The sequence below is a fragment of the Bos indicus genome, chromosome 1, assembly GCF_029378745.1.
Source record: "Bos indicus isolate NIAB-ARS_2022 breed Sahiwal x Tharparkar chromosome 1, NIAB-ARS_B.indTharparkar_mat_pri_1.0, whole genome shotgun sequence".
In the NCBI taxonomy this organism is placed as follows: domain Eukaryota; kingdom Metazoa; phylum Chordata; class Mammalia; order Artiodactyla; family Bovidae; genus Bos; species Bos indicus.
The window spans coordinates 144,608,219-144,628,833 of NC_091760.1; the positions used below are offsets into that span (position 1 = coordinate 144,608,219).

General features: G+C 56.5%; 2 protein-coding genes across 6 annotated transcripts in view; both read right to left on the reverse strand.

Annotated features, from left to right (window-relative positions):
- Window positions 1-372: 372 nt before the first annotated feature.
- ICOSLG (inducible T cell costimulator ligand) lies at window positions 373-12,034 on the reverse strand. 5 transcript variants are annotated; one of them, XM_019963500.2, is made up of 7 exons: window positions 11,833-12,032; window positions 10,414-10,454; window positions 9,133-9,495; window positions 7,800-8,081; window positions 5,469-5,639; window positions 4,501-4,536; window positions 373-3,655 (listed from the first exon to the last, which is right to left on the reverse strand). In XM_019963500.2, exons 1-7 carry the CDS (start codon window positions 11,844-11,846, stop codon window positions 3,645-3,647), a joined length of 918 nt encoding a protein of 305 aa, XP_019819059.2. In that variant the 5' UTR covers window positions 11,847-12,032; the 3' UTR covers window positions 373-3,644. The 5 variants fall into 5 exon arrangements, with proteins under 5 accessions (XP_019819059.2, XP_070651764.1, XP_070651750.1 ...); XM_070795649.1 differs by lacking the exon at window positions 373-3,655 and adding an exon at window positions 3,662-3,888 and having other exon boundaries at window positions 11,833-12,033; XM_019963508.2 differs by lacking the exon at window positions 373-3,655 and adding an exon at window positions 3,662-3,906 and having other exon boundaries at window positions 11,833-12,033.
- Window positions 12,035-19,490: 7,456 nt separating this feature from the next.
- DNMT3L (DNA methyltransferase 3 like) overlaps window positions 19,491-20,615 on the reverse strand; it is a 44,281-nt gene continuing 43,156 nt past the window's right edge. The window contains exon 17 of the mRNA XM_070787838.1: window positions 19,491-19,965. Coding sequence (XP_070643939.1) covers window positions 19,800-19,965 — 166 coding nt within the window. The 3' untranslated portion in view covers window positions 19,491-19,799. The remainder of the gene's footprint in view (window positions 19,966-20,615) is intronic.

The window sequence follows — 20,615 nt, forward strand, 5'->3', positions numbered from 1 at the left end:
CCAGATCTATCCGAGTCCTTAGGAGACTTGGAAGGTGGTGTGGCCGAGGTTCTGTTCCTGACACGGGGTGGCTGGCCAGGGCCTGCACAGCTCCTGGGCATTGGGGCCTGTTCATGGGGGTCTCGTGGGGACCCAAGCCCCCACCCCCCACCCCCCAGGAAGTGTGCACTGTGCCCTCCCAACAGCAGCAGTGGCAGAAACCCCTCCCAGGAGCTCAGGCTGAGCCCGGGGGTCACTGACACAAGCCCCTGAATTCCTGACATTAAAGCCCCTGGACAAGGTCCAGCCTTCCCCACACCCTCACCCCACTGGAGCTGCCCTACCCTGCCGCTGTTTCTCACTTCTCCCTGATGACGGCAGAATCAACACGGATTCGAGGAAAGTATGCCGTGTTTACTAGTAACGAAGGAGGCTCTCCCCATGGGACTCGGGAGTCAGGAAGGAGCCCTGGGCAGCTGGGGATTGTGGCGGGGGCGGGTGCTGAGTCAGGGCTGGAGAACATTCAGGAATGCAGCAGACGGGCGGTTAGCAGTGGCCGGTGGGCCTGATGAGAGTGGGGAACACAGGGCAGACCACGCTGGGGGGACTATCTTTGGGCTGGGCCAGCGTGGGCACGGGCGCCAGTCACCAAGGACGGAATGGTCCCAGGTGAGCGCCTTCTGACTGGAAATGGCCTCTTTCTGAGAAGCCCTCTTTCTGAGAAGCCGGGACTTGGAAGGAGATGCAGACAGGATATGCCTGTTCGGCATTGTCCTGAGCCGCCTGCCAGCTTCCGGCCCAACCAGCAGCCAGTGTCATAGCACCCGGGCCTCATGGGCACTGGCAGAGCAGGGTGGCCCTCTCCTGAGGCTGCCCTTCCCAGGGTGGGAGCTGCAGTCACGGAGAGCGTCCAAGCTGCAGGGCCCGGGGAGGCAGAACCAGGCTCCAGCTGCCTGCTTTGTGGGAAAGGAAACTGGGGCGTGCTGGTCACGCAGCTTCCCTTCTGCCCTCTGCCCTCTCAACGAGCCTCCCCCTATCAGCGGGCTCCACCTCCCTGACAGGTGTTCACTGCACATCCGCTCTGTGCAGGGAAGAGGGGGCAGGGGCCACAGGCTCCCAGAGACCAGACTCCTGCAGCCTGTGGCCTCCACCCACGGCAATGCCAGCACCGGACTTGTGCCCAGCCCCTGACCTGGAATGTGAACCATCAGTCACCTCTCCTGTACCCCATGCAGGTGGGGACCCCGACAGCAGCTCTGCTGTCCTGCCCTGCGAGGAAAGGTGACATGGGGATCCTCGGTCTTGGCTACTGACCTCTGGGCAGGACCCCATCTGTGTGGGACGTTGAGAAGTACCCCCCCACCATCAGTAGGAACCCCCAAGAGTGACCAAATGCCTCCACACTGACCCATGTCCCCCGGGAGATGGGGCCACTCTGGAAGGGCAGGGGCCGGGTCCCCCACCGCAGTCAGGACTGGCCAAGTGGACTGAGTTGGTCCGCATGCTGACCAAAGTGTCTGGACCCAGGCATGCCAAGAGCTTATATTCTCTGGAACCAGGCTTCCAAAAATGTCAAAACTCGGCACTCACATGCTATCCATAATACAGCTTAAGACGCAAGCAGAGGCCCCAGGGTGAACTGGCCGGGGTGACCTGTGCGAGCTGGACAGAGAGGGCACTGCTGTGGCCCCAGAGGCCCGGAGGCAGCCAGGAGGGTCGGTCGGAGCCCAGCCAGAAGATGATGACTTTGGCACGGAGCCTGGAGGGCGTGGCCTCAGCTTCGGGAAGGCCAGGGCCAAGGCAGAGCCCACAAGCAAGTGGGAGAGAGTCCCTAGGGGCCCTCCCGGGCCAGGGTGTCAAGTGGGCCTGAGCCAGAGAGCCAGCCCTGCCGCTTCCCCAAGAATGAAACTGCTTCTGATTGGAAACCTGGAACCAGGCTCGGTCTCCCTGCAGCTGCACCATCCTGCCAGGCTGAGATGCCCCCTCCCTACCCCTCCAGCCAGGGGCTGCTCAGGGTCTGCTGGCCAGGCCTCCGGCAGGGTGGTGGAGCAGCCCTCCTGGGTCCCTGTCCTGGCGTCACAGCACAGTCACTGTGGACAGGCCACGCCCATCTGCCCATATCCACTCGGTTGCTCCCACCTGCCCGGCCCCACCTGCCGCTCCGGCTTCTTGCTCGAGATGCCGTGAGTCACCTTTCTGTCATTCTCTGAGGAACCACACATGCCTTCTAATGCTTTCATGTTAAAAGTCTGTGTGGATCCCACATCACACTCACGTACAGGCCATGTGAGGGCTTTTGGTACAAACACATGCAGGATTCTTGAAACACTGTTGGCTTAGAATCCACGCCAAGCCGCCTTGTTGAGTTTGCTGCAAGTCTGGGTCTGGGAGGTGCAGGTCTCACATGCCCGTTGGTGCTGAATAACCACAGGGCGACAGGCCCATTTCCTGTGGCGCGGGGGAGGCGCCCACCAGGCAACCTGGCAGACTCCGTCACAGAACCTGCTGGGAACACTGAACTGCTGGATGCAGTCCCGGAATTAACATGGAAACCACCTGGGCGGGGGCAGGGCATCAGGCTGCCTGCCCCCGGACTTGGCCATGGCTCCACTCTGGTCACTCAGTGGGCCTGGTGGGCTCCAGGGACCCCCTGGTTGAGGCAAGGTTGCTGCCATGACCCTGCAGTTTCTCAGGGGAGGCAGGTGGGGGCACAGGCAATGGTGAGAGGCTAGCAGGGGCTGCCCAGCGAGATTTGAGGAAATGTCTGCTGTGTTTGAAGAAAAGCTGCCGTGGCCGGGAGGTCACCCTCTGTCCACTCATGGCCCCACAGTGAAGGACCATGACGGTCACCTGTCCACACTGGTGTCCACTGGAAATGCTCGTCCCAGACCTGCCCAGGTGTCCCCTGCCGTAGAGTCCAAGCCCTTGGCTGCCCTGTCCAGCTGCTCCGCCCAGCACAGAGCTTCTCCTAAAATTCCACGTGCTTTTGAGGAGGGAAAACTAGCTTCTGACCAAAACAAAGGAGGTTGGGTTTTCCTCCCAGTCAGCATCCTGGAGAGACGTGAATTCAGGGGGGCTTTCCAGTGTTTCCTGTTTTGTGCTTCAGGACACACACACAGACACGGGGCCATTGGGCTGGAAGTGGGGTGGGAGCCTCACACGCAGACCCAGGGAGTGGCCGTTGCGTCTGGAGCGACCACTGCCCAGCACGGGTCATCTGGAAGAGAGGGCTCTCGCACACCTCTTCCTGGAGCAGACATTCTTCCTCCAGCTTCAGGAGTTCATCCCACAGCGAGTCGGGTCCGGAGCTGGTGGCAGGAAGGAGCTGTCATGGCCCTTCTCTTGTTCTGTGTTTGGTGGCAAAGGTGGGGGGCCCACCTACTTGGGGGCATGTGTAGCCCTGGGGAGCCACCATGCCAAACTTTTGAAAGGTTCACTGGGATCAGGGCAGCAGCTGGCACGTGCTCCCGGGATCAGCGTGGTCCTTTCAAGGGTGCCTTTCATGCTCCCCCAATGCCAGGAGGCCAGTGTCCATGCAGTCCCGAGCTTCTGGAGGAGATAGTCCACTCTGCCCGGCCTGTCCGAGTCAGTTCTTGAGCTGCCATCCGACGTCCCAGCTGGCGGCATCTCCTGGGAGCCCTGGCCTCGTCCTGGGGGGTCCCTCATCACACGTGCTCTTGGAAGGAAAGAGGAGAGAGGGCGTGAGCCTGGAGTCCACTCATTTCGGTGGCAGAGACTAGTCTTCTCAGGGCCCAGCACGGTGAAAGCAGGGTTGAGAACGGCTGCAGGCAGTGCACACTGGACTCTCAGGTCTGCGGGCCCGGATTCCTCAGCAAGCTGCGTCCCGCATCCTCCAGGATGGGCCTCGGGGACAGGCCTCCGGAGTGAATCTGCTGCGGTACCAGGCAGCTGCGGGCCGGGAATCACCTGGGTGAACAGGTGGGCAGGCACGTCGTGTGGGTTGTGCTCACCCTCCCCTGACAACCCTTCTCAAGGGCGGTTGAGGGGGAATGGGGTTCAGAGAGGTGAGGCCACTGGCTTCAGGCATGGAGCTGGCTGGCGGGACCCCAAAGGCCCTGGCAGCCCGAGGCACCTATCAGGGGGAAACCGAAACCCAAGGCCCTGTATGTGATACTTTCCCAGAGCGGGGCAGGAGCCACGTGACGTTTGCGTGGGAACTGTGAGGTGCTCGTCTGTACAAAGGGTCTGGACTTGCTGGAGAGCCCCACCCCGAGGGCTGTGATGGAGGGAGACCAGGGGAACGGAGACAGGGTGTGGAGCAGGGGCATCATGCTCCAGCCTCTCTGCTCCTGCGAACATTTGGAAAGTCCCAGAGTCAGCAGAGGACAGGGCAGCATGCCAGGAGGGAAGGCCTCCACTTGGGGTTTCACCAGCTGTGCACTGAAAGCACCTACTCCCTGGGCATTGAGCCATGCTCGTGCAGAGAGCCAAGCACCCAGCCACCCTGCCTGAGTGACCCGAGCTTCCTCCACGCGTCTCCTTCCCTCCCGGCAAACTCACCTGCGAGAGCTAGCTCTGGCCTTGCAACCTGGGCACCTGCGGGAATTAAGCATAAATGCTCAGGGTGGGGTAGTGAAGCAAGGCCTCTCTGAAGACCCCAAGGGCCCCATGCTCAGTACCCCCTCCACTCAACCCTCCTCTGGCTTCCTGCTCGGGTGAGGGGCTTTGCAGGCCACCCTGAGTCCCAGGACGAGACTTTGTAGGAGGTCAGGTGGGAAGCACCTGGAGAGGCTTGGGGGCTTTCACGGCCTCGGTTCCAGGGCGCTAGGTGACGTCTCTAAGAGGTGGAAGCTGGCAGCCAGGGGCACACCCCAGGGCCACAGGTGGAAACCCCTCTCGTCAGGCGGGCCTCCCACCATGAGTTGGGTCCTGAGTCCAACAGCGCTCCCCTTCCTTACTCTCTGGGGGGTCTCAGCGGGTCCTGACTCTGTTAATAGGACCTCTGGGGATGCCCGCTGACCTCCACCTCCAGGCTGACCTGGGGAGACTGTGCTGGGCCCAGGTCAGCCGTCAGCCCCTCTCGCTGACCCCTGGGTGCTTCCAGGGCCCACAGTCTTGGCTTTCCCGCTCCCACTGTGAGCCCTGCTTCGTTTCACGTAGCCAAACCCCAGACTTTCTGTATCTGTCTGAGTTTGGCCAGAACTGGACAGAAGGCCTTGAAGGGACTGGAAGGCAGCTCAGCCTCCACAGGGGCACTGCGACCTGACTTCCACATTAGTAGAGTCCTCCATCCTCCCCCAAACCTAGGAGACTGGCCTTCCCTTCCGGGGCGGGCAGTGTCAGGATCTTGGAGGCTGAGATCACACCCAGGAGCGTGCTGCAGCTACTACGTTCACTCTCGTTAGTGTGGTTACACTGCGTGTCCCATGAAAGCGACACCTCTCAGAGCTTGTAAACATCTCGGGAAAGGCGGCCCCACATCCCAACAACACAAAAGTGTGCTGTCCACAGCACAGGTGTCCCCATACCTGTGTAGCTTTTGGGTGGACACCTGCTCCTGCACAGCCAGCCCGTGGCGAGAGCCAGGAGCACGATCACGGCCAGCACGGCAAGGACGCTAAAAACCTGCTGGTGTTTCCCGCTGGGGCTGCCATCGACTGGGTCCTCTGTGATGCTGTCCTTGGTTCCCGTGAACGTTTCTGCAGGAGAGGAAAATCACGCAGGGCTTATAGACAGGGAGGAAAGGGGGGTTTTTTCATCCTGAAGGACTGGGCGCTAAGAGAAGCACTGATCCAACAAGACTTCCTAGAGGCACTTGATGGTTTTTAAGCTATAAAGCTGACGGAGACAAAGATTTCCTCTTCCAGGTAAGCCTTCATCTCTTCTTGGGACGCCCCTTCTCCTCAGCCCACTGGTGAGACCTGTAACCCCAGTGCTTCCTAGAGGTTCACACCTGGGGATGGAGTGGAAGGAAGCATAAGTCTTCCTGGCTTTTTAAACTTTAATTCTTTCTAGCTTAATTGCTGGCTTAAAAAAAAATGGTGAAATTTACATAACAAAATGAACCATTTTATAACCATTCAGTGGCCTTTACTAATTTAAAAGTTCATGCAGCCATGACTGTTATCTGATTCCAGAACTTTTCATGCCACAAAGGGAAACCCTCTGCCCCCCAGCAGTCACTCCCCACCCCCTACCCCGGGCATGCGTGCATGTTGAGTCACTAAGTTGTGTCTGACTTTTTGCAACCCTGTGGACTATAGCCTGCAGGATCCTCTGTCCATGAAATTCTCCAGGCAAGAATACTGGAGTGGGTTGCCATTCCCTTCTCCAGGGGATCTTTCCGACCCAGGGATCGAACCCAAGTCTTTTGGGTCTCCTGCATTACCACTGCACCGCCTGGGAAGCCCTTCCCCCTCCCCGCCCCCGGCAAACTCTAATCTACATTAGATTAGTCTGTTTGGGTTTACCTATTCTGGACATTTTGTACCAGTGGAGCCATACGCTATGAGGACTGTTCCGTCTGGCTTCTCCCACTGAACATCATTTGCTCACCCGTGCTGCAGCAACCTCAGAGCTTTGCTCCTTTTCGTGGCTGAGTGACGCTATACCTTGTGGATGGACACTCTGTGCTCACCCCTCTGTCCACCTACGGACTCCTGGGCGTCCCCACCTTTTGGTTACTGTGAATAAGCTGCTGTGAACATTCACATACAAGTATTTGTCTGAGTCTCGCTTCCAGAGCCCTTGGCCACACACCCAGGTGTGTGGACCTGCTGGGTCACTGCTGATCCTGTGTTTAGTTTTTTAAGGAACCAGCAGACCGTTTTCCACGGCGGCTGCACCACTCCGAATCTGTTGGAAGTGCACGAGGGGGCCAGCCCCCTGTCCCAGTGCCCCACCATGGTGCCTCTTGGGGAGTGGTTCTCAGGGGCTGACAGGCAACACCCTCCCCAGGCAGCTTGTGACAAGTGCCCCATGTTTCCCAAACCTGGAGAAGCTACAAACCAGACAGTGGCGAGGCCCCCCATGTGCCTTAGAACCACCCAGAAGCTTTTCAACACATTCCAGAGGTGCTGATTCAGAGAGTGTGGGCACGTGATGAGGGGGCACAGGGGTTCCCAGTTGTTCCCGGAGCAGCCAGGCTGAGACCACGACCCCAGGAGACCCTCCTGCTCTCCTCCCATCCCCCCTCCTCTGCCTCCAACTATCCTGCTGGGACGCAGAGTCAGAGGAGGCCTTTAGTGCAGCCAGAGGACTGTGACTGCTGAGCCACAGGGCTGCATCTGTATTCCAGGAGAATGCCCGGGCCAGACACTCCCGGCAACCAGGATGCTCTTGGTACCAGGCAGGTCTGGACCCCATCCCCCAGCTCCCGCCCTCCTTCCCCAGCATCTCAACCCTGCTAACAGGGACTCACAGACCCAGAGAGCCTATGGCTTTTACAAAGGAGTCACCCGCCTGCACCCTTTTACGGGGGGCCTTGGGCAGTGGCTGGGCCCAGCTGGACCCGCTGGTAGAGTTGTTCTGGCTTCTTAGGGGGCATATGTCCAAAGAGTGTGGAAGGGAGCCATGCTGGATGGGGCTTCCATCCCAGTGCTTCTGCTGCCTCTTTCTGTGGCTTTTGAGATTTTCAGAGCCTCAGTCCCCCATCTGTGAAATGGGTCACCAAAACTGACCCCTGAGCACAAGCCAGCTCCTGCCCTCAGCATGGTGACACTCTCACCTGCCCTCCCTGCCCCGCCTCTGACGCTGCTGCCCAGTCTCCTCACAGGGGCTTTGTCTCCTGCCCAGTCACCCCCGGCCCGGCCTTGGGTTGGGGTCAGCATGCAGCCCCGTGGGGTCCCCTGGGACCTCACCTGTCTGGCCGCTCGTCAGGTTCTGGTGTAGCAGCACATTCTCAATGCAGCAGCCCACGTTGACATGGGGGGTTCGCCCGATTCTCAGGACACTGACCACATCATACAGGCCCCGCGCGTTCAGGGACACCGTGTTATTCTGCAGGGCGCTGTCCAGCACGCTGTTGTCCGTCTTGTTGATCCAGTACACATTTGGCCGCGGGTAGCCGTTGGTAGACGTGCACGTGAAGGTGAGCTCCTCGTCCTGGGACGGGCCGCTGACCACAGGCATGCTGTAGTTTGCTGCAGGGAGAGACATGGGCTGAGGGGTGCCAGGTCCTGAAGGTCAGAAAAGGGGGGACACATGCCAAGGGCCAGGGCAGGGGGGAGGCAGCCATTGAGCCCGTGATGCTGGAGCAGGGGCAGGACCAAAACTGTGGTCTCGTCAGCAGCACAGGCTCCGTTCTGCCCAGGAGCCACCCCCAGGTCAATAAGAAGGCTGCTGAGTCTGGTGAGCAGTGAGCAGTGCCCACTTCCTGCCCCAATGGGGCTGGCCTCATTTGAGTCTACTGACACAGACAGCTGGCGATCCCCCGTGTCCACTGAAGGATGCCCTGAGCAGCCTGCTGGAGACGCTTTCATTTTCTGACTCTCCTGACCTCATTTAGTACCTTACAGCACTGGTTTCTTATTTCATCAAAAAACCTAGTTTGAGAGGCTTCCTTGGTGGCTCAGTGGTAAAGAATCTGCCTGCCATTCCAGGAGACGCAGGTTTGATCCCTGATCACGGAGGATCCCACATGCTGCACAGCAACGTAGCCTGTGAACCGCAACTACTAAGCCTGTGCTGTTGAGCTTGGAGCCTCAACTACTGAGCCCATCACTGAGCTGCAGCTACTGGGCCCACATGCCCTGGAACCCATGCTCCACAACAAGAGAAGCCGCCACAATGAGAGGCCGCACAGCACAACTAGAGAGGACCCTCTGTTTGCCACAACTACAGAAAGCTCGCGTGCAGCAATGAAGACCTAGTGCAGCTGAAAATAAAATAAGTGAATTATGTAAAAGAGTCTAGACTGGGTTGAGCTGGAGAGTTCAAAGCAAAGACAGCAAGATGGGGAGCTCCCATATGGAAGCAGGCAGCCTCGGATACTGGAAAACAGTCTCAGGAGTTGAATGATCTTTGCTGCCTTTAGCTGTACACAAAGTTAAACACCAGACCACAGAGGGATCGGGGTTTTCTTTAAGGGAACACACAGGTGAAAGAGCCACAGGAAACGGCTGTCACTTACTGACACTTCTTCCTGGACATAAGGCTGGGATGAAATCAGCTTGGCCGCTTCCTCTGTCTTACCTGCCACGTGCAGCGTGACCGCAACTTCCAAAATCTTTTTTAATTCCAAGGACTTCCGAAACACCAGGCAGTTGAACTTCTGCTCATCCTGGGGGGTGACGTTGCGCAGGTGCAGAGAGAAGTCGCCCTGCTTCATGCTGTCCAAGGACAGCCGAGCCCGGTCCTTGTAGTGGTTATCACCGTGGCTGGCAGAGCTGTTTCCGGACAGGTGGTAGGTCACCACGGAGTCGACATTCCCTTTGCCCGCCATGCTGATTTGCCAGTAAACGTAAAGGTCGTTTAAATCAAAGCTGTTTTTTTCAGGGTAAATGCAGCGGAGCTGGACATCGCTGCCCACCATCGCTCGGACTTCTTCTTGACTCTCTGCAACCACCCACAGAGAACAGAAATCATCTTCTGCACCTGACCCCCAACTTTGACGTCACCCTATGGGGGGTGGAGGGGGGAGCTGCTGAGTTGCAAGACTCAAACTCCAATTGTGATTCATCTCAGTAGGAAAGGAATATGTTAATAAGAAGCACACAGGGAACCCAAAGTATTGTAAACATTCGGACCCTGGCGGTGAACAGCTCCAGTGGAGGGCCAGGGCTGGTTTCCTGGGATCAAGTGGAAGACCAGCCTTGGGAGGATCAGGCCCTGGGGCACTGGGACTGCTCCTCACAGTTTCTGCTACTTCTTGGGATTTTTATAACAAATTAAAAATAAAAAGGTTTAAAAAAAAATTTAGACGTTTTCAAAGAAAGCATAAGCTTCTCAGTATCACTGTGATACTGCTTGTGCTGCATCAGTGCAGGCCCAGCGAGGCTCTGGGGTGTTCCAGCCATAGGAATGCCAGCAGGGAGAGTGGCCACGCGCCCTGGCCCATTCCTCTGCGGGCTGGAGGGCCGGACAAGGCCTCGATCTCCACTGTGGTGCTGCACCCCATTTCATGCTCTCCTGGATGCTGGTGGCTTTGGGGAGCACAGGGGCTGCAAGAAACAGGAAGCCCAGCTGCTGGCTCCTCTGGGAAGTGGAGGTTCTGAAACACTTGGGGGGAACTGCACTGTGCTTGCCCCAAACATGAAACAAAACAAAACCTTGGGGGCTGGTGGAGCGCTCCCCTTAGTGGCTGTCAGTCCTACACATTACCTCAGGCTTGGGGGCCCAGCTTTCTCATAAGGACCCCTGGAAAAACAGGCAGGCCTGTGAGGAGGGCCCCACTGACACCTGCCTCCGCCCCAGGTCCTACTGCTCAGCGCTGAAGGGCTTGGAAGCCTCCCCAAGAGCGCCTCCTGCACTTACCGGCTTGCAGGCCCCAGAGCAGCAGCAGGAACAATCCAGGACTGGGAAGAAACAACCAGAAAGCCAGGTGAGTCCCGCTTCTTCCAGACTAGGCAAGAGCCGGTTACACACATCATCCAAATGGGAATACATCCACAACCAGCCAGCCCATCAGCCCAGGGTCCCTGGGGCAGCCAGGAACTCAGGCAGAGGAGCCAGGACCGCAACCTCCCTGCCAAGCACAGCAAGCCCCTGCCAGGGACCAGCTCTGTATTAACAGAACGCCCCTCACAGGAATTTTGAGAGTGAGATAAAGGGTATTGAGAGGGGTCACCAGACCCTTGGTAGTGTGGCTTCGCATGGATGGGGTCCAAGAAACTGTATAAAATCAGAAAAAAAAAAACCACTTTCCCAGCATTTGAAATTTGAAAGACAGGATGTAAGATGCTTGCCTCAAGGGAAGGTCAGAGCAGCCCCAGGACAACCTTCTGAAGGAACAGTCATTCAGGAACCAGAACTGGTGGCTCCACCCAGCCTGTGGGCAGCTCAGCCCTGGGGGCCAGCAGATGTGTCTCAGCGCTCCCAGGCTCCGGGCACCTTCAGTCTGGGAGCCTCTGCGCCCTGCACGCCCCAGCTGTGCCCGCCCCCGCTCCCACCCCCTCACCTGTCGCCTCCCTGCCCCTGCCCCAGCCCACAGCTCCCTGGGTCAGATAGGAGAAAGTGCACACTCAGAGGCAGGGTGGCTGGTGGCTGTGACATCCCAGTACTTTTATTTTCCTTTCTTGAGGGAATAATCTTTACCTGCATTTCTAACTAGGGAGACTAAGTGGTGGGACCGACGGGACGGAGTGGGGAAGGGGGTGGAAGGAGGGGGGAAGAAGTGGGGGCTTCTGAGTTGTGTGATAGGACACCTGGGGATGGGGTACCGCACCATCTCATCAAGTGGGGCACAGGCTGCCTACCCTAAGACTTCCCTGAAGGCAGCGTTTTGGCCAAAAGTGGAGGGGGAGTTGGGAGCAGAGGGCGGATAGTGGGGGGCAATCCAGGCGTCGGGGGCGGTGGGCACCAGCCCGCATTGGAAGTAAATGAGCGACTTTGGCACAGCGCGGTCACGCCCTTCTTTCCTCTGGGTAACCGCTGGGACGGGGGAGGGCAAGGGGGGAAGTGAGCGTGGGTCGCTGCGTCTTCTCAGCTCTCCGCTCTCCCTCCCTCGGCGGGGACCCGGCCCGAGCATACACCCGCGCAAGGCCACCGTCCTTCGCCGCCCTCCCGCCCGCACGTAACCGCACCTGCCGCGGCCCAGCCCGAGGCCGCCCCGCCTCCGCTGCCCCGCCAGGCTACTGGTCCCCGGAGATAACTTCGCTTCCCGGCGCCGCGCGTCCGCGCCGCGCCTCCGCTCCGTCCCGCGAACCTACAGGACGCGGCCGCGCACACACTCACCTCCTCGGCCGCATGGTGGGGGCGGAGACCGCGGCCCGCCCCGGAGATCTCGGGGCGCTAGAGACCGCAGCCAGAGGGAGGTCTCGGGCGGCGGGAAAACTCCGAGCACGGGCGACCTCGGGCCGCGGGAGCCCTCGGAGCGGCCGGCCAACACCAGCCAAGCTCCCGCCGCGCCTCGGAGGCTCTGGGCCCTGAGCGGGTAGTGGGCTGAGACCCGGGCAGAGATCAGCCTGGCCCCGCCCCTGGCCCCGCCCCTGGCCCCTCCCACTGCCTCGGCCAGGAGCTGTGGGAACCGAAGCGTGGACACTGACTCACGAAAGTTAAGCCCTTCCCAGGCAAGGGTGCACGTCTGGCCCCGAGGGTAGCAGGCCGGGGGCTCCAGACCCGGCAAGTTGAGGACAGGGAAGGCCCCATGGAGGAGGGCGGCGAAGGCCGCTGCGGGAGTACTTGCCTGGCTGAAGGGAGGCTAAATGCTGTCCCCCAAAGTCGCACAGAACGTCCGCGCCCCCAAGCGCCCAGCTTCCGCCGGCGCACGCCGGCCGCCCCACCCCTGCGCCCTGAGAGCCTGGCTAGGCGGGCTGGGTGTCAGTCTCCCGCCCTCCTTCCCCCTCTAGGAACCCAGTCAGTTCCTCCAGGGCTAGGTGACGTGAGAACTCCACGACTGTTCAGGAACGAATGAATGAGTGGCCGGAAGGCGGAAGGCAGGCTGGCAGGCCCCGTCTTCCAGTCCAGTCCTAGGTCACCCCCTGCCCCGCCGCCCAGTCTGGCTCCTCTGTCCTTCCTCCATCCTGGGCCTCCTGCCGCAGCACTCAGTTCAGTTCAGTCACTCAGTCTTGTCCGACCCTTTGCGATCCCATGGACTGTAGCACACCAGGCTTACCTGTCCATCACCAACCCCTGGAGCTTGCTCAAACTCATGCCCATCGAGTTGGTGATGGCATCCAACCATCTCATCATTTGTCGTCCCCTTCTCCTCCTGCCTTCAATCTTTCCCAGCATCGGGGTCTTTTCTATTGAGTCAGCGCTTCCCATCAGGTGGTCAAAGTATTGGAGCTTCAGCTTCACCATCTGTCCTTCCAATGAATATTCAGGACTGATTTCCTTTAGAATTGACTGGTTTTATACACTTGCTGTCCAAGGGATTCTCAAGAGTCTTCTTCAACTCCACAGTTCAAAAGCATCAATTCTTCAGCACTCAGCTTTCTTTATGGTCCAACTCTCACATCCATACACGACTACTGGAAAAACCATAGCTTTGACTATACAGACCTTTGTCTGTAAAGCAATGTCTCTGCTTTTTAATATGCTGTCTAGGTTTGTCATAGCTTTTCCTCCAAGAAGCAAGCATCTTTTAATTTCATGGCTGCAGTCACCATCTGCAGTGATTTTGGAGCCCAGGGAAATAAGTCTCTCGTTGTTTCCCCATATTTGCCATGAAGTGATGGGACCAGATGCCATGATCTTAGTTTTTTGAATGTTGAGTTTTCAGCCAGCTCTCACTTTCATCAAGAGGCTCTTTAGTTCCTTTTCACTTTCTGCTGTAAAGGTGGTGTCATCTGTATATCTGAGGTTATTGATATTTCCCCCAGAAATCTTGATTCCAACTTGTGTGCTATTCAGCTTGGCATTTCACATGATGTGCTCTGCATAGAAGTCAAATAAGCAGGGTGACAGTATACAGTCTTGTCATACTCCTTTCTCAATTTGGAACCAGTCTGTTGTTCCATGTCCAGTTCTAACTCTTGCTTCTTGACCTGCACACAGATTTCTCAGGAGGCAGGTAAGGTAGTATGGTATTCCAATCTCTTGAAGAATTTTCCACAGTTTTTTGTGATACACACAGTCAAAGGTTTTATTTAGCATAGTCAATGAAGCAGAAATAGGTGTTTTTCTGGAATTCTCTTGCTTCTATGGATGTTGGCAATTTGAACTCTGGTTCCTCTGCCTTTTCTAAATCCAGCTTGAACATCTGGAAGTCTCAGTTCACGTACTGCTGAAGCCTGGCTTGGAGAATTTTGAGCATTGTTTTGCTAGCATGTGAGATGAGTGCAATTGTGTGGTAGTTTGAACATTCTTTGGCATTGCCTTTCTTTGGGATTGGAATGAAAACTGACCTTTTCCAGTCCTGTGGCCACTGCTGAGTTTTCCAAGTTTGCTGGCATATTGAGTGCAGCACTTTCACAGCGTCATCTTTTAGGATTTGAAATAGCTCAGCTGGAATTCCATCACCTCCACTAGCTTTGTTCATAGTAATGCTACCTGAGGCCCACTTGACTTCACACTCCAGGATGTCTGGTTCTAGGTAATTGATGGTGGTTATTTGGGTCATTAAGATCTTTCTTGTATTGTTCTTCTTAATATCTTGCCACCTCTTCTTAATATCTTCTGCTTCTGTTAGATTCATACCCTTTCTGTTCTTTATTAAGCCCATCTTACATGAAATGTTTCCTTGCTATCTTTAATTTTCTTGAAGAGATCTCTAGTCTTTCCCATTCTATTGCTTTCCTCTATTTCTTTGCATTGATCATTTAGAAAGGGTTTCTTATCTCTCCTTGTTGCCTTTCACTTCTCTTCTTTTCTCGGCTATTTATAAGACCTCCTCAGACAGCCATTTTACCTTTTTGCATTTTTTTTTCTTGGGGATGGTTTTCATCTTGGTTTCCTGTACAATGTTATGAACCTCCATCCATAGTTCTTCAAGCACTCTATATAGCAGATCTAATCCCTTGAATTATTTGTCATTTCCACTGTATAATTGTAAGGGATTTGATTTAGGTCATACCTGAATGGTTTAGTGGTTTTCCCTACTTTTTTCAATTTAAGTCTGAATTAAAGACTTTGCATATTTACACATTAAAGGCTCTGAGAAGCCCACCTTGTGGAAAGTTGTTCAGTCTTTGCTCCTCCAAGCTTGTGGGACTTGATGCTCTTGTTTTCTGGTCTGGTAACACTGGGGGAGCACCAGAGCCCCACGCTAAGGACAAACACTATGTTTATTCCTTCCTCACCCCTCCCAGTCAACTTGGCCTCTCTCTGGGAGTCCCAGCTGAGTCAGTGCTCCCCCTCCCTCCTTCCGCACAGGGCAAGCAGGTGCCAATGAGGTGAGGGGATGGAGTCACGAGGGAGCAGGTGCCCTCTCTGCTGGGCATCTCTGGAAGGACCTGAGCTCCTAGGCACCTGCCTCAGGTCCGGAGGGTCATGTCTTGGGTGGAGCAGGCAGGAGGGGTGTGTGCTGCTGCCCTGGCTGATGGAGATGCTGAGACTTGCCTTTGGAGGGGGGTAGGAGAGGGAGGGTGTAAGGTGAGGGCAGAACCAAGGGGGCTCCCCTGGCCCCAGCCATCTGCTGCCCGCTATCACTCTTTCAACCAAGGTTTAGTGCCCACCCACCACGGCCTGTGTGAGCACTAACGATAACAACTTAAAATAAGAGAATCTCCGCCTGGTAGAAACCATCACTTCTCTGGAGACAAGAACAAACAAGACAAAGAAGTAAAAGAGATGGGCTGGGAGGTGGGATGAGAGGGTGGGGATTGCCGGTGGCCAGGGAGAGAGGCCTGCAGGCCTAAAGCCCAGGGGCTTCACTCCTCCCAGGTCAGGCTGGGAGACTGGGGTGGAGGATTTAAAGAGGCCAAGGAGGATTTACCCTCCCTTTTCTTTTTTTTTTTTTAATCCATCAACTCTGATTTACCCTCCCTTTTCTGTGATCAGGAGCAAAGAAGGGACAGGGGTCCTGGTCAGGGCTCCTGGTCAGGTGTCCAGTGAGGGCACAGACAGTCTGAACCTGGGTGGGGGACGTCCTGAAGGGGCTGGAAATGGGAGCCAGGAGGAAAGGTAAGATTTGGCCAGGAGAGCTGGCCATGGGCATGGATCAAATCAGAAACGGGGACTCAGGACGCTTCCCATTGCCAGAGCCAGAAAAACAGCGCTGCATCTACAACACACTTAGCGGGGACACTTGATGATGGGAGTGAGCACCTCGTCAGGCCTAGTGGGGCTGGAGGGGGCATGATATCGGTGGCCTTTGATCCTCTCCCCCAACAGCTGGTAAAGGAGGACAGCGTTTGCCGAGAGCCAGCCCCAGCATCACCCGCGGGTGAGGAGGAAGAGACAAGGGACCGTCTGCGGCGCTGCTCCTCACCTTCCCGGGTCCAGCCCGGCCAGCAAATCCCGGGGTTCTCTCTGATTGGACAGGCGGAGGGCTGCGCTGCACTGACTGGCTGACGGCTGGGTTCTCCTCCCCCGACCTGGCTCCCAGTAGGATGCCGCCTCTACCCGCAGGGAGCGGGAGCGGGAGCGGTGGACCCCCTTGCAACCTCAGATTGTTGGAGAGTACCAGGTCGAGCCCCCCTCGGTAAAAGTCTCCCTCGGAGGGTGCCGTCTCACGTGGACCTGGGAAGCGAAGGTGCCCAGTCGGTGTCTGGAGCAGCCTTCAGTGCCTCCCGGTTACTGCCCCAGGGCTGCGGAGGAGGAAACGCGGTGGGCTTCAAGGGGCTGACACCCTCGAGTTGGCAGCTTCTGGGCATTGGTGCCAGGCTCTGGCAGCCCTCCATGCCAGACCCCAGAAGACCAAGTGTTGCTGCCAGGCCCACCAGAGTGTGGGGACCCCAGGCCCAAGGAACGTGCTGTTGGTTGAGCAGGCAGACAAGGGTAGGGAGTGTAGCTAGGTTGGAAGGGGGCATCCAAGCTTCTCAGGGCAGTGGGGCCCGGGCACCCCTGGAGTGGGCAGAAGACCAGTCCCAGGAACCTCAGACTGGCAAGTGCTCCTCAGGAGCAGAGTGATGTTCAGCAAGTTACTTAACCCTGCTGTGCCTGTGATTCCCATTTGTGAGGTGGGAATAGCCTTGATGTGAGGTCATCGTGAATGAATACATATACAGCATACACAGCAAGACTCCCACGTGGGTTACTCACGGAGGGTTTCAAGGCAAGTGGACACACACAAACGGCCCTCGGGAGGCTTCCTGTGGGTGAGGCAAGGTTCTCCTCTCTTCCCTTCACTGTGACTGCTTCTCAGGCAATCGGGGTGGGAGTCAGGGGTTGGAGAGAGAAGCCCCCAGAAGGTTGTCTATGCATAGGAACCAAGAAGGATCCGAGGATCCGAGGCTCTGGGGGCAGATTCGGAAGCAGGACCCCACTTCCACCAAGTGGGGGCATAAAACAATAGAAATGCAGCCTCCTATCCAGTTCTGGGGGCTGGTTGCCCGAACCAGCCATCCTTGAGGGGCTCCAGGCCCATTAGGCTTCCAGCTCGCTCTGCCCCCGGGGCCACGGACTTGTCCTCTGAACAGGATCAGGTCTCCTCTGCCTCCCCTGACCAGGACGTTCGGGATCACACAAAATTCACCCTAATCTCCCTGCCTCCCCCTCCTCACCTCGGCCAAGTCCCCTTTTGCCATATAAGTTGATATTCACAGGTTCTGGGCTTTAGGACAGGGACATCTTTTGGGGGTCATTGTTCAGCTGACCACAGGGGGTCACAAGGGGCCCCTGTAGTTGGGATTAAATAGTTTTAGAATTTCAAGGTGTTTGAGAAAAAGCCAAAGATGTAAAGCTGCTTTGAGAGGCTTTGGGCCCCTGCCTGGCAGCAGGTGAAGGAGAGCAGACACCGGCAGGTCAGCTCTCTCAGCACCGGCTGCCTTGGGTGGAAGCAGCTGGAGTCAGCCTGCTGGCAAACAGCTGTCACCAGACCTGTCCTGGCCTGGACCCAGAGCTTGGCCTCCCCAAGGGTCTCACCTGTGCCCGAGGCTCCTGTCCCCACTGGCCCTCCGTGTTTTCTGGGGCTGCGTGAGCTTAGTTTCATTACAAATCTTTAGCCCCTGGACAGGAGACCTGTGACATCAGAGTTCAGGACTGTCCTGCCAGCTTGGAGAGAAGGTCTTCATGAAGATGAGGATGTCTGTATCAGCTAGGGCTGTGTGTGTGTGTGTGTGTGTGTGTGTGTGTGTGTGTGTGTGTGTGTAGAGAGAGAGAAAAAAATTGATTTCAAGGAATTGACTCCTGTAATTATGAAGGGCTGATGAACCCTGAATCTGCAGGGTGAGCTGGCTAGCCTTCTTGCTCAGGGGAGGTTAGGCCTTTGATGGCTCAGGAGTCGCCCCCTGTCCCAGTATGCTGGGGCCACTATGGTGAAATCCCACATACTGGGCAGCTTGCAAACAACAGAAACATCCTGCTCGGAGTGCTGGGGCTGGAACTGGTGGATCAGGTGCCTGCAGGGTCAGGTGAGGGCCCTTTCCCTGGTCACACACTTCTCGGTCACACAGGCAGGGGTGGGTGAGAGAGCTTCCTGGGACCTCTTTTGTAAGGGCACTAACCCCATCTTGAGGGATTCCCTGGTAGCTCAGACTGAGAAGAGTCTGCTTGCAATGCAAGAGACCTGAGTTGGATCCTTGGGTCAGGAAGATCCCCTGGAGAAGGAAATGGCAACTCAATCTAGTTTTCTTGCCTGGAAAATCCCATGGATGGAGGAGCTTGGCAAGCTGCAGTCCATAGGGTCTCAAAGAGTTGTACATCACTGAGCAACTTCACTTCACTAATCCCATCTTAGGGTCACCTCTCAAAGGCCCCACCTCCTAACACCATCACCTTGGAGGCCAACTTGGGTTAGGATCAACAGGTGAATTATGGGTCACAGACATTCAGACCGCAGCACCCACCTGCCTTGTGAAGGGTTGCCTGCTTTACTCAAAGTCCACCAGTTTGCCAACCTACCCAGAAGTCCTTTCACAGAAACCTCCAGGTTAACATCTGAACAAATGTCTGGGTGCTATAGCCAAGTCAACACTGAAATTAACCATCACAACTTCCATTCTATTTCAAAATACTTTAAAAACACCCTTCAGAAGTTCAGTTTTAACCCTCCCCCTTTCTTCCAAAAACCACCAGCTTGATCCCGAGCTGATCAGCACCAGCTGATCCCGAGCACGCCCCCAGTCACAGGGTGACGCCCAGGACAAGCGGAACCTGCATGCTTATCTGAGTCTAGGTCTCTTTGGGGGGTTTTCTGGTTAGTCTGGAAAGATCCCTTGTGGGTTTATCACATGTGGTTTGGAGCCAGCTGTGTCAGGACTGCAAAGTCCTCACCAGAGCCCAGGGCAGACGGGGACCCTGCCTCCACAAGCAAGTCCTTCTGGGTTAAGGAGGACAGAGAGGTCACACGCTTCATGAGTGGACCTGGCCTTGGCCTCCACTCCTTCCCTTCAGCCTGTCCTCCCTTTGCTGACCAAGCAGATATTCCACGCTTTACAAAGGTTTGGGATGTTTCATGTGCCTCTCACCAGGATGGGTGGTTTTAACCACACGGCACACGGCAGTTATGAAGGCATCGGCTACATGTAAGAATAACACAGGTGTAGCGGGGCTTATAGCCACGTGTCCTGCTCGTCTTACACACACGTCCCACGTCCTACAGGATAAGGTGGCCCTAATGGCAAAGAACCCACCTGCCAATGCAGGAGACATAAGAGACGTGGGTTTGATCCCTGGGTCGGGAAGATCTCTTGAAGAAGGACATGGCAACCTGCTCCAGTATTCTTGCCTGGAGAAGCCCATGGACAGGGGAGCCCGGCAGGCTACAGTCCATAGGGTCACAAAGAGTCAGACATGACTGAGCGACTTAGCACCTAGCACCACACACAAAAACACCACGAAAGGACCTGTAATGATCATAATAAATATATTTGTAACTTCTCAACTGGACAGAAATGCTTTCGGCAGCACAAGGTGCATGACAACATCTGGGTCTCATCAACCGTTAGACCCTGGGCTTCACCTCCTCCCACCAAAGGTCACAGTAGGGGCAGGACCACCAGATCCAAAGGGTGACGGTGGGTCTTTAGCAACCATGGGAAACCCGAAGTTAAGCAAATAAAATAATAATTTGAAAAGGAAAATAGAGACAATGTAAGGAAAGTTGCCTTTGTTCTAGGAAATGTCTTTTTTTTTTTTTTTCATGGTATATGACTCATTCATAAAGAGGAAGTGAGTTCTGTTGAAAAATACTTGAAATACTCTCTCAGGGGGAGAAAGCAATTCTTCACCAGCGTGGCCGGGCCCTGGGCAGGGGACTTCACTCGCTGCCTGTCCTGAGCCAGTAGGGAGAGTTCCTCCTGGGACACCAGAGCCGAGTGCCTGCTGTGAAGGAGAAAGGGGCTCAGTGCCCACCCAGGAACCCACAGACACCCTGGAAGCCAGGGGGACAGCCTGGGCAGGCTCCCTGAGGTCTCTGAGATAAACACGCTTATAAGAGCCCCCACCCTCTGTGAATGTCTCACCCAGTGGGGGGAGGTGGTGACAGGTGTGTTGGGGAGTAGGGAACAACGGCCCCCACACCTCCCCCCTCCCCCAGGGAGGAGCCATCCCTGGAGATGGTTCCCAAGGACAGACTACTGGCCCAGCCCAGCAAGTCCCGGTTTGGGTGTGGAGAGGCCACCACGGAGCAGACCCACAGAGACGGGGGAGTGGATCGGGGACAAGGCTGGCCCAGCAGCGTTCCGTGGCCTCCCCGTGGGTCCGGCTGCACCCGAGCTGACCGCGGCCACCTGCAGGCCCTGGACCGCCTGGCCAGAAGCCACTCAACAGGGACCCCGCTCACCATGTGATGCACCCCAAGGACTCAAGGCTCCTGGACGTGGTGCTGGGCACCTCACTGGACTTGGGGAACATTTTCCAGCTCACTCTGGGGGTGAAGACCACCCTAGCTCACCCTCTCCATCTGCAGCTCCACAGTCCAAGGGAGTCTGGGGCTGTCCAGAGGCAGCTGCCCGTCACCTGGGCAGAGTTCC